Source organism: Protomyctophum bolini (assembly GCF_963924005.1).
Source record: "Protomyctophum bolini genome assembly, chromosome: 17".
Lineage (NCBI taxonomy): Eukaryota > Metazoa > Chordata > Actinopteri > Myctophiformes > Myctophidae > Protomyctophum > Protomyctophum bolini.
This window is the reverse complement of record NC_137878.1, coordinates 16625843-16638022: the sequence shown is the minus strand read 5'-3', so window position 1 is coordinate 16638022 and position 12180 is coordinate 16625843. Positions and strand designations below refer to the sequence as shown.

General features: G+C 45.3%; 1 protein-coding gene across 6 annotated transcripts in view; it reads right to left on the bottom strand.

Annotated features, from left to right (window-relative positions):
* Positions 1 to 12180, bottom strand: part of cica (capicua transcriptional repressor a) — a 50767-nt gene that overhangs the window by 7056 nt on the left and 31531 nt on the right. For 2 of the 6 annotated variants that reach the window (XM_080788232.1, XM_080788235.1), the window contains exons 10-18: positions 10515 to 10647; positions 9828 to 9910; positions 7659 to 8529; positions 5216 to 5391; positions 4036 to 4205; positions 3269 to 3503; positions 2170 to 2476; positions 839 to 1023; positions 283 to 428 (exon numbers count right to left, since the gene is read on the bottom strand). In XM_080788232.1, coding sequence (XP_080644358.1) covers positions 283 to 428; positions 839 to 1023; positions 2170 to 2476; positions 3269 to 3503; positions 4036 to 4205; positions 5216 to 5391; positions 7659 to 8529; positions 9828 to 9910; positions 10515 to 10647 — 2306 coding nt within the window. The remainder of the gene's footprint in view (positions 1 to 282; positions 429 to 838; positions 1024 to 2169; positions 2477 to 3268; positions 3504 to 4035; positions 4206 to 5215; positions 5392 to 7658; positions 8530 to 9827; positions 9911 to 10514; positions 10648 to 12180) is intronic. The other 4 variants (XM_080788233.1, XM_080788237.1, XM_080788236.1 and 1 more) reach the window with 3 other exon arrangements.

Below are 12180 nucleotides of genomic sequence, written 5' to 3'. Positions count from 1 at the left end.
ACTTTGCCACTCACTTTATGCATGCGCATACCCTCAATACAGCGGACTGGGGCCATTGTTATAGAGATTGTCCTGTCCAGTACGTGTCAGTATGTACTTTCGAGTTCATATCCTTAATAGGTACCCTACACACACACACTCTTAAAAACTCATCCACAACTCACTTCCCTAAGGAAAACATCCATATGGGAAATTGACATGCCAAAATGTAATTCATTTTTAACAGTACAGTTCCTTTGTTCCTACATGCTCTGCTTTTGTAGCATCGTCCAACACGCTTACCTGTCCACAGAGTCAGGTGTCTTTTTGAGTGGCGGGGGGCGGAACTTTGTCTTCTTTGAGGAAGAGGTGGGCTCTCTGTCCGTGGGGGGAGGGGGAAGAGGGGGTACCAACCCTGAGGGTGGGAGAGGAGGGGAGCAGGGTCCAGCCTGATGGGAGGAGAGAGACATTGGAGGTTAGGGGGAAAGATTAACCGGGTACTGGAGCAAGCGAGGGAACGACAGATTCACCCTTCCGGGACGAAGGTGTGAAAGACTTGGGAAGTCCTTTGTGCCTGTTGCGGTGAAAGGCTACAATGTGTCTCACAAACTGCCGTTTGGCTAGGACAATCGTAGCCTAACCTGAAATAAACAGCTGTTTCAAGACTCTGACCTCTTAACCCATTAAGCGAAAGCTACTTCCATCAGTTTGGGTCACGGGGAGACATCAGATTTCTCTTCTGGGTCACGGCCTAAAATGTTTGGGGGCCACTGGAATACATGAGTGAGTGAGTGAGTGACTGACAGAGGAAATGAGTGAATGAATGAATGAATTGAACGAACAAAAGAATGAATCCCACCTCTCTGCCTCCACTGCCGCTGTCTCCTGTGCTGTGGTCCTCACTTCTCCTGGTCTCTCCTCTCTCCCTCTTCACCAGCGCTCTGTCCTGATGGTCTCCGTCCATCTCCCCCTGGCTCTCTCTGCCGTAGCCGTCGCTCAGGTTCTCCTCCTTGATGTGGCGATGAGCGACGTCTTCGTCCGTGTCTGTCAGGAGAAGAACATAAGCTGTGTATTAGTTTTAACCCATTAAGGCCGATTCTAAAAATGTCTTCTAAATACTAAATACTCCAAAAACGTATGCCGCTATATATATATGAGTATTTTTTTATGTCAAGGACTCCCCAACATGTATTTGGCCGCCGACCACACCATGGACCCCCACAAGCAAAGATTTGAGTTAAACATTTTTGCTTTAAAAAAAATAGCAAATCAACAAGCTCATAGCGTGACACGAAGTTTGATTGATTGAAAAATGTAGAATGTAGAATGGGTACATTTCAAACAAAAGCACAAGTCAAAAACTGTTACGAGGATGAAACCAGAAAAGTAATAAGACTTGTTTGCATCAGGGATTCAGGGTCCTCCATTTTCAGTTCATCAGAACATTTCAAGACGTACAAATATACACTTCTAGTGACCCACTATGAGTTTGTGTGTCCATCCCTGGCTGGCTGGCTGGCTGGCTGGCTGGCTGGGTCTGTCCGAGCATGAAAAACCCCCACTCAGAGTTGAACCACTCACTTCACACGGGTGATTTTCTTTTAGGAATCATGACAAACACTCATATATACAGTTCCTTTTGGCACCTAACATTGACGACAACGAGAGTGGAAAGGAAAATTGCTCCTCCAGTCCCAGTGCCAGATTTACAATAATTGTCGTATTTGTATATTAATTTTACCCTCCGTACGATGTATGATCAATAATTCCCGAAATGCCCAAATGTACAATAATTTACCCATATCACAAAAAAGTGTGTGAATTTACTACATTTCCTGGCTGCTAATTCGGGATCCAGTTTGGGTTTTAAAAAGAAGTCAGTAAATCAGTAAATCTGACAGTAGATCTGTACTCTGGAGAGCTGGAGGCAGTAAAAACACCGGTCACGCCTTTCCAATCCAGTTCCAGACTTTGATTTGTGTACAGTCCAGGAAGTTGCCTGCTTGCTTCCACGCAACTTATATGTGATGCGTTCAGACAAGGTATCAGACTACACTAAACACGGACGTGTGATTTCTCTTTTTTGGCTGTGTACGATAGTTTTCTTTCAAAGACGATAATTCTAAGCCTTTCGGTATGATAATTCAACATTTCCCATCTGGCAACACTGTGGTGCAGTCCAGCTGTTACCTGTGGTGGCACTGCTCCGTGAGTAAGCCGCCCCCCAGCCGTGATGACCTCCGAACTCCATCTGAGAATCCACCTGGCTCTCCAGCTTCACTTCCACCTTCACCTTGTGCTCTAGCTCCCCCCGTGTAGGGCTGTCCCGGGCCGTGGCGGCGGTCACCGCTCCCTGAATACCTGCGGCCAGCGGGGACGAGGGGCTCGCCATGCCGTGGGCCGCCGTCGCCGCGGCCGGTGGCATGGCCATCGTCATGGGGACCATCCCCGCTGCTGCCACGCCGACGGTTGGCGCGGGGTAGACAGAGGTTAGCACCTGGTCGACACAAGCAACAGAGGGAGCACGCTATGTCAAGAGGACCTTTTCAAAGAACAAGGGTTCCCAAACTTCTCAGGCCGCGACCCCCCCCAAAATATTAATATTTGAACTGGGGACCCCCCACCCTGACAAGCACCTTGAATTGTAGGCATTACATTTACAACTCGGTTCACCAAAATATTGTGAAAATAGCTGAACTGCAAGGTGTAATCCAGTGGTTCTCTACTTTTTTTTAATAATAATATTTTGGTTAATTTTTACATTTTATGATGAAGACAAAACAAACAGTTCAGCTCAGACCTGTTGCAAAACAAAGGACACAGACATAAATACCTACATCGGACCATATAAAAAAAAAATATAGGCACATTGTTGGGTGCTTTCTTTACCTTTTTAAAGACGTAATGAAATTAAAAATACGTTTTCACACTTTTAGAGCTCAGCATTATGGGCTATCAGTCTAAGGGCCGATTCATACTCCTATTTTAGAGCCGAATAAAAGTCGCCATAAGGTTTTTGTAAACATTTTCAAAATGATTCGAAATCTTTACAATAAAATAGCCAATCTTGTAGATTTTTTCCAATATATTTTCCAATGTAGGGTTAAATATATATCTCTGGGACCTAAAATTCTTAGCGTTGTTTTAACTCTCAGAGTGTACGAATGGAATGAAATGGAATCAAAGGTATTGGTAGAACAAAAACAAACATGACATGTTGAAATATGGGGATAAAACACATTTCCGCCCGACGGCAACAACACAATACTACTTCCTACTATGTTTTTACCTGCCGACCGGCGGTTGCCGAGGCCTGTGACGGTGTCTGTGATTGACAGCTGAAGGGTGGGACTGGAGCAAGTAGTGGTTGTTGACTGGCAGCTACGATTGGCTGAACCAGCATTTGTCCCGTCGGGGTAATGGCTGTGAAGCCAAGGGTTGCCAAGGATGAAGGAAGGTAGGTGGAGCCTGGAGGGGCCTCTTGGGCCATGCTGACCCCTGGGTTGGACTGGACATAGGTGATCCTGAAAAATCAGAGCCGTTTGAAGTGAGTGGTGCCTCCCTGGCCTGTGTGTGTCTGTGTGTTAGGCTGTGCAACAGTGACACTCGGACACAGCCAGGGACACAGGGACAGACCCAGGGACACAGCCACACACACATAGCTGTCTATAGGAGTGGTTGCACCACTCAAAAAGAAGAAAATAATATGGCACAGAATAGCTTTCTGTCAGTAAAAATGTCAGCCAGTCAATCAATCAATCAATCAATCAATCAATCAATCAATATATAATAAATAATATATAAAGCTCACCCTGAGATTTGTTTGTGCAAGTGGTGAGATGACAGAACAATGTGCTCACCATGTGACTTGTAAGTTGTGCATAAACGTCCCTTTATCACATGAACCCCTAGTGTCCCAATTCTAGGCAAGTCATGAAAGGCTGCGAGTTATCTACCGGTATACTCCGATCGCTGGTGTTACGAGTGTCTTTGTGCTTTGCGTGTCCCCTCACATGCACTCCAGTGTTCCAGGTGAGAGGTCAGTAACAGCTATACCTGGTGGGTGGCGAGGTCAGCAGAAGGGTCTGTGGGGTCGTCACAACGGGGGTCATCACCGTTGCCATGGAAACAGGGAAGGGGTTCCCAGGGTGCACTACAGCGGCGGTGGGGGCAGCGGGCTGGACGCTGGTCTGGACCACAGGCATCGGGGCGATCTGAATGATCTGCTGAACACACACACACACACACACACACACACACACACACACACACTTGCTTTTAATTCAATCAGTTGATAGACAATCTTCTGCCCTGAAAAAGTTCCTAGGCCTTGTTCACACTGGCAGCTCAGATCAGTCCGGGCCTGATACCATATCCTCAAAAGTGTCGCCAATGTGGTGTATAAACCCAGTGAACAAGTAAAAGTTGTAGTTGCACATTGACAGATTTCACTCCAGTTAGTTACATGTTGTAACTAACTGTAACTAACAAACTACAGTACTGTTGTTTGTAAAGTATGAAAGGTGGCTGAGTGGTGTCAACACAGTACTGTTGTAAAGTATGAAAGGTGGCTGAGTGGTGTCAGCACAGCACTGTTGTTTGTAAAGTATGAAAGGTGGCTGAGTGGTGTCAGCACAGTACTGTTGTTTGTAAAGTATGAAAGGTGGCCGAGTGGTGTCTGCACAGTACTGTTGTTTGTAAAGTATGAAAGGTGGCTGAGTGGTGTCAGCACAGTACTGTTGTTTGTAAAGTATGAAAGGTGGCTGAGTGGTGTCAGCACAGTACTGTTGTTTGTAAAGTATGAAAGGTGGCTGAGTGGTGTCTGCACAGTACTGTTGTTTGTAAAGTATGAAAGGTGGCTGAGTGGTGTCAGCACAGTACTGTTGTAAAGTATGAAAGGTGGCTGAGTGGTGTCTGCACAGTACTGTTGTTTGTAAAGTATGAAAGGTGGCTGAGTGGTGTCTGCACAGTACTGTTGTTTGTAAAGTATGAAAGGTGGCTGAGTGGTGTCTGCACAGTACTGTTGTTTGTAAAGTATGAAAGGTGGCTGAGTGGTGTCAGCACAGTACTGTTGTTTGTAAAGTATGAAAGGTGGCTGAGTGGTGTCTGCACAGTACTGTTGTTTGTAAAGTATGAAAGGTGGCTGAGTGGTGTCAGCACAGTACTGTTGTTTGTAAAGTATGAAAGGTGGCTGAGTGGTGTCAGCACAGTACTGTTGCTTTGCAGCTGCAGTTACCTTGTTTCCTGCCGGGGAACCGTTCTGCACAGGAAGGGGAGGAGCCACCAGGCCGTTCTGCACAGGAAGAGGAGGAGCCACCAGGGAGATGGAAGGATGAGGAGGGGTGGATGCTGTTCTGACTGTTGCCATGGGAACCAACATCTTGCTCTGCAAGACCGGCGACTGGGTTTGGACTGATGGAGAAGAGAAGAAAAGAGAAGAGAAGAGAGAGAGAGAGAAAGGGACAGAGAAAAATAGAGGGTAAGAGTTAAATATTGGGAGAGAGAAAGGGACAGACATAAATAATAAAAACAGAAAATAGCAGGTGTACAAGCTCATAGCGCGTTACTTTGTGCAGTGCTATGAGGTTTTTTTTGAGTAGTGCAACCACTCCTACAACCAGCAATGTCCGTGCCTATGTGGCCATGAGCACGAGTATATGACTTATTTGCACCAGTAGGGGGCGCCAGAAACAGAGAGAGGGATAGTGATGCTGTGTTGCCTGCTAATGAGAGAGAGAGAGAGAGAGACAGAGAGAGGTGGTGGGGGAGTTTCACCACTCAGTTCACACGGGTGTGATTTTTATGTAAATCTTTGAATATATACACTTTTTTAAAGATTTTTCTTTTTTTACTTTTCTGCCTTTATTGATAGTATCAAGTGAAGATGGACAGCAAAGGTCGTCATGAACGGGATCATGAACGGGACTCGAACACACGATGCGCTGTCAGGCCAAAGCCTATATGTGGCATGCGCCTGGACCACTTGGCCAGCGGGCGTCCGAATATAATCACTTTTTAAACTCAAATCCTTTTCTTCTGGGGGTCCCTGGAACAATATATTTTTAGATGGGGCATCCACGGCATGATACATATAATTTTGGGGGTCATTGACGTGAGAGAATAAAGAAAATGCCAGCTCTCAATCCTCAGCCGAAACGCGTACGTTGTCTGCTCGTCAGAGGTAAATAAAAAATGTGAAAAGGTCATGTATTGAGTGCTTCAGAAAAAATGTTTTGGACGGCATTTGTAGAATCAGCCTCAGTTCTTAATGGGTTAAGTGATGAACAGGGGAATGATGGCATTATGGAGAGACAAAGAGGGGTTAATGGAAAATAATTCCTACACTGACGAATGCCTGTGCACCGAAACGCGTCTGTTTCTTTTAACTGCTGCTGCGGATCCTATATCATCATTACTATTGATATATTACTGAGAGTGCAGATTTTATTCTTTTATTCCTTCTATTCAGAATCTGCACCCAGCGTACTCCTGCACTCTTACAGACTGTCTTTGAGTCGAGCGAGCCTTTCCCTTGAAGTGAATTGATTGATACAAAGCAGGAATTTCAGGTGGACTACTTTGTGTGGCTTATGATTGTGATATAAATAGAAGGTGATTAAGGCGTGGGTGGGAGGGTGAGTGGTGTGGAGACAGGCGCACCGTGAGAACCACACTCAAGCTTAAGAGCACTTCTCCCGTCAATCGTCTACATCAGACAATCAAATCTGTTTCCTGCGTTTTTAGAGGTGCATACTGTAGGAAGGTAGGCAGGAAAAGCAGCCACGGAGATTGCACCGATATTGTGTTATATAATATATAGGAATTATTAAGGTAAGTGTCCTTTCATTTAGATTCCACAATGTATTTCAGCTGAGCTTTTGCTCGCCTTCTTTCATCATCAAAAATCATCACCATTAATCTGGATTTGTTCTAAAATCTCACCCACACAAATGAGCAATGTGTTCTCTTCGTAGGCTATTATATAAAACAAACCTAAGGTGAACTATGTAAAACTTTCCAGTTTCCACACAATAAATACAAAACAAAACCCATCTCCTCCATTATGTGTCTACGGCTAGACGAATAACCAAGGCCCCTCAGAAGATGAATGTGTTGTTGTCTTTATTGGGAAGTCCGAGTCAACAGCATATATATCAGTGTCAATCGCCTTCAGCTGCTGATTAAAGAGCTGAAGCCAGAACAGGTTTACTGTGACTGCTGTATAATGAATTTTAGGGGGGGGGGGTGGTGGAGGCTATCCTTCAGACAATTGAAAGTGATTTTGAGAGCTTTTGCAATTCCACTGCACTGATTTGTTGCTTATGACTCTGCATTAAGCCCAGTGCTGGGTTCAAACGTCAACAGCGTCTCTCCTGCCAATCATTTCGTTCTTTTTTAGTGGAGTGTCTCGAGTCCCGACCTCTGTATTGGTATTGATTTGTCTTTTTCAATCAATCTGTCGGCTAATCCACTGGTTCTCAACGCCGGGTCCTCGGACCACGAGGCGGTCTAAATTGGCACTTTACAGGTCTGTAACTCAGAGAGGTATAAATGGTGACATTTATACCCTCTCTCAGAGTTAAATTAACACTGAAGATTTTACAGTGTATATTGGGCTCACAAGACGCGTGGCAGGCCGCGGACCAGACAGTGGGGCTAATCAGTGCTCCCCAGCTCACCTCTGCTTCCATTGCTGACTGATGCATATCTGATCCCTAGCCCCGCCCCTGCGTACATGCCATTGGACAGGGAGGTATTGGTGGGCGGGGTGAGGCCGCCGGCCGCCAGCTGCTGCTGTGTTAGCTGGGGGGAGGCGGGGCCGTCCAGGATGTACTGGACGTGCGCCAGCGGCTTGGGGCCAGCGGGGGGTGTGAGTGAGGCACCGGGGAGGAGCTGGGGCTGAAGCAGGGGCACGGGGAGGGAGGAGGCGGAGGGGTGGGGCTGCTGGGGGACCAGGAGCTGCACCGGTTGGGCGGCTGGGAAGGCCCCGCCCAAAAACAGGCCGGTGACCAATCCGCCGCCACAGCCGCTCACGCCGACGGGGCTGGGGGAGGGGGATGAGGACAGGTACCCACCCCCTGCGGCGATGGGCAGCTGCTGAGGCCCGGCGCCTCCTCCTATCAGAAGGGCGGCCTTCTTGTCCGCGGTGAGGGCGGCGAGCGCGATGGCTCCTTCCGTGGGCTTGCTGGCGATGGGGATGGGCGTGCCGGCGACGGGCCGCACCACGTTGGTCACCACGGTGGAGGCCATGCGGACGGCGCCCAACAGCTGCGTCACGCCTCCCAGCTGGCTGAAGGGGGGCGGAGTCCGGCTGCCAGACATCAAGCCCGGGATGGACTGAGAGAGAACCTGCCCTCCTCCTCCACCTCCTTCTCCTCCTCTCCCCTCCTCCCCTCCGTCTGGCCCCTGGCCTCTCTTCCTCTTCCTCTCAGAGCTGTCTCCTCCTCCTCCTCCTCCCCCCGAGCTCCCTTTACTGGAGGAGGAGTCAGAGTGGGTGATGGTGGGAGACGAGGAGGAGAGCGAGGAGCGAGACACCGTCTGGAAGCCGTGCTGGGGGGGTGAAAGAGGAGAATGTGTTAGCTGATGTTGCTCTTTACTATTGCCCGCGTACCAAAAATTAATCTAGATAAACTAGGGATGAATTGTGATTTCTCAGCCCACCTAATCTTTACTTCAATTATGTTTATGGTTTACGGCAGCACTGTTTCCCAAACAGTGGGTCGGGTCCCAATTGTTGGGTGGCGGACCAATTTTTATCGTAAATAGTTTCCTAACATAAAATAATATATATATATAATTTTAAAAAACAATCAATTAAAAACAATTCAAACATTTTTCAAAAGTAGTTCATGAATAAAATCTAAAATATTCCATAAATGATACGAAAATAGCAGATTTACACGCTTGCAATCTTAAACTACAAGGTTGTGAACCTTTGTTTAATTGCAGAAGTTCATTAATTATATCCCTGCTATCAACACAGTCTGTCACATCCACTGAACATCAAGGTAATCACCAATGTTATACCATTATATACGTACAGTAAAGGTCTATATATTTGTCTTATACATATATAAATTGTTCATAGAGCAGAATATTGCCTTTGACATAACATATTGTACAGTAAGCATCTAGAGAGGACTGACGTTGTTTGATTTATCGAGCCATATGGAGTCAAATGTCGATAGAAATCACTTTCAGTGACTTTCAGCATTTGCTTTAGTCTTCCTGCTGTGCAAAATGACAAGGGTTAGCACTTCTGTAGCAGTGGTGTAAAGTAACTAAGTACAGTAATCAAGTAAACATTGATGTATTTAATTTTTTTTACTTTACTGGAGTATTTCCGGTTTTCAGTACTTCTACTCCAGTACATATCACTCAGAGGCAAATATTGTACATTTATTCCACTAGAATTATTTGAAAGCTTTAGTTTCAAAACATACATTACCCGCTTTAACCCTATGTACATTTTGACCAAAATGTGTTGCAATGCGACACATTGTGAGCTTGTAGATCTGCTATTTTCAAAGGATTTTTATACAATCACGCATTTAAAAACTTGTGAAATGGGGTATTCTGCACGTTTGGTTCTTTAAGTACATTTTGATGCCAATACTTTTTGTACTTTTACTAAAGTACAGACTTTTACTTGGTTGACAAGGTCAAACAGGTCAATCAGTCTCAGAAAAACACACACACGCGCGCACACACACACACACACACACACACACACACACACACACACACACACACACACACACACACACACACACACACACACACACACACACACACACACTTAATATACTGTATATATATATGGTGTGAGATAATGACTTAGGGTGTACCTGTCCATCTGGTTCATCCTCCTCACTGTCTGTCACCCGTTCTTTACACTTGAGATCTATGGAGCCTTCAGGACACGAGTCTTCTGGATGGGGGAGGGGCATAGAGAGAGAATGCAGAGTTAGCTTTTTTTCTTTTTACTACTTAACCCAGTGTTTCCCAAACTAAACCTTAAAAACGTAACAGTCCCCCAGGAATCTCCTTGCCTTAACAGGCTATTTTTGCAGAGTGTTTGCCCACAGAAAAGGCGAATAGCAAAGATAGCTGATCTATAATCTCACAACATGTCTGTCAAGATCTGAGTCTGTAGACCCGCAATTTTCACTGAATGTTTGGATATTTTCGCAGAATGCTCTTTTCAACTATTATTCATGGCCAGAATAGGGACAATCTGGGACAGTGGGAAAGTGAGAAAAATACATACACATCTTACACCTTCAATGCAGGGTGCTGGATCAAAAGTTCATGATGTAGATAAAGATAAAGATTTTTTTTGTCTTTCTTACTTAGCCACATATAGGCCTACCATGGCATCTGTATTTTGGCCATTTTCCAAAATGTTCCCTTTTTTTCTTCAGAATTTGTGGGGGTAAAATCATTTTCACTATTCAGAATCAGAAGTGAAATGTCATAAAACTAAGCATATAGGGCAGGGCTTAAGTGGTCAGTAGATGACTGTACAAACATACCCATGACATCATCATCTCCCTCTTCCTCACAGATGACCATGCGCTCCTCGTCGCTGGTGACGTCCTCGCTCACCCCGCGCTGGCACAGCGACAGAGGCGGAGGCCGGCTACGGAACAGACTCACCCCGTCCTCCTGGAAAAACATAGTAAATAGAGGTTAGCTTCATCGTGCCTATTTAGCTGCAGCTAGTCTGTTTTTACTGATATCCAACATGACATTCCTCCTCCTCCTTTTTGTGGTGTTCGAGGCAACATTGAAAAGAGACAAGAGAGAAGGGGATTCAATCCGAGATCAGTAAAGGTGAATATGGTTGAAAAAGGGGACCTACATTTTGCATCAACCATGAAGTCAAGATAACAGAAAGATCACACCCGTGTGAACTGAGTGGTGCAACTGTCTCATCCTCACATCCCTATACACATTACGCTTTTCTGCCACCTTCTCAGGGCATACTGCAACGCACCTGACCCATTTCAGTTACTGACCAAAAACATCATCCACCACCACGAATCCACGATATATGGACATTCTTTTAAGCCATGTTGTCAAAGGATTTACGAGTACCTGATCAACGTATGGTTTTCCCATTTGTAATGAAACCCTTTAATAAATAATACGGGTGTACTCCGTCTCAAGTGTAAGAGTGTATAAACAAACATCAACAACATCCTACGATCAAAGGCACTCTAGGAGTGGAAAGTGAACGCTTTGAAGTGGAGGCTCAGCTCCCGAGTGATTAAGACAGGGATTTGCTGGTGTTTTCCATAGCAAAGCCCCAGCTGAAGACTCTGCATCAGCAGCCATTGGAATCAAACGGCTCGTCTACCATGAGTCGCAGAGCTGAAACGATACAATATCGTGTGGAGTGCGAGTGGTAGACAAGACATCACCTGTAGCGTGGCAGTGTCTGTTCTATACTATAGTGGTATGACATAAACCTGTAACTAAAAGTTAGGTTTGACAGGTTTGATCTCATCATCCTCTGCGTTGTAAAAGTTACTTCTGTTGTACAACTACCAAGTGGCCCATGTTATCCTGTAGTCCTGTGCTCTGTAAGTGGGAATGAAGAATTGCGTATTTCGAATGGCAAAAAAAAGAATCTAAATTAAGCGAATAATATCACTGTATTCCCGTTCAAGCCCAAAACTATTTGGTGGAAACAAGGCATTCTTAATGGAGATGCTATGAGCAAGGCCACATGTCCTGCAGTACATGCTGTGCACTAAGCTGTCCTCATCCTCATCAAACACTTGCTTTTGCATTGATAGAAAATTCATTAAACATTCAAATTAAAAATTCATGCGCTAGCCCCTCCTATGCCCAGCTTTGTGTGTTTGAGTGTATCATAGCGATGATTTGATTGGCTGAGCATGGAATTGAGATGAATCGGCTGAGCAAAGTACATATTGAGGATAAACAGTGAGAGCAGAAAAGTGACTGAATTGCGAGAAATTATGTGTGATATATGTTGATAAGAGCACGCCCCCTCAATAGTTAGAAATTAATTACTAAGAACTTAGTATTAATCAGCAGAAATGTTAAAATGTTAATAATGTTTAATGGTGCATTTATACGATATTGCCTTTATTCAAAGTGCAAAGTGAATTACATTCACCAACGGCAGACACAAATATGCAAGAGACCTAACTGCTCATCTGGAGCAGT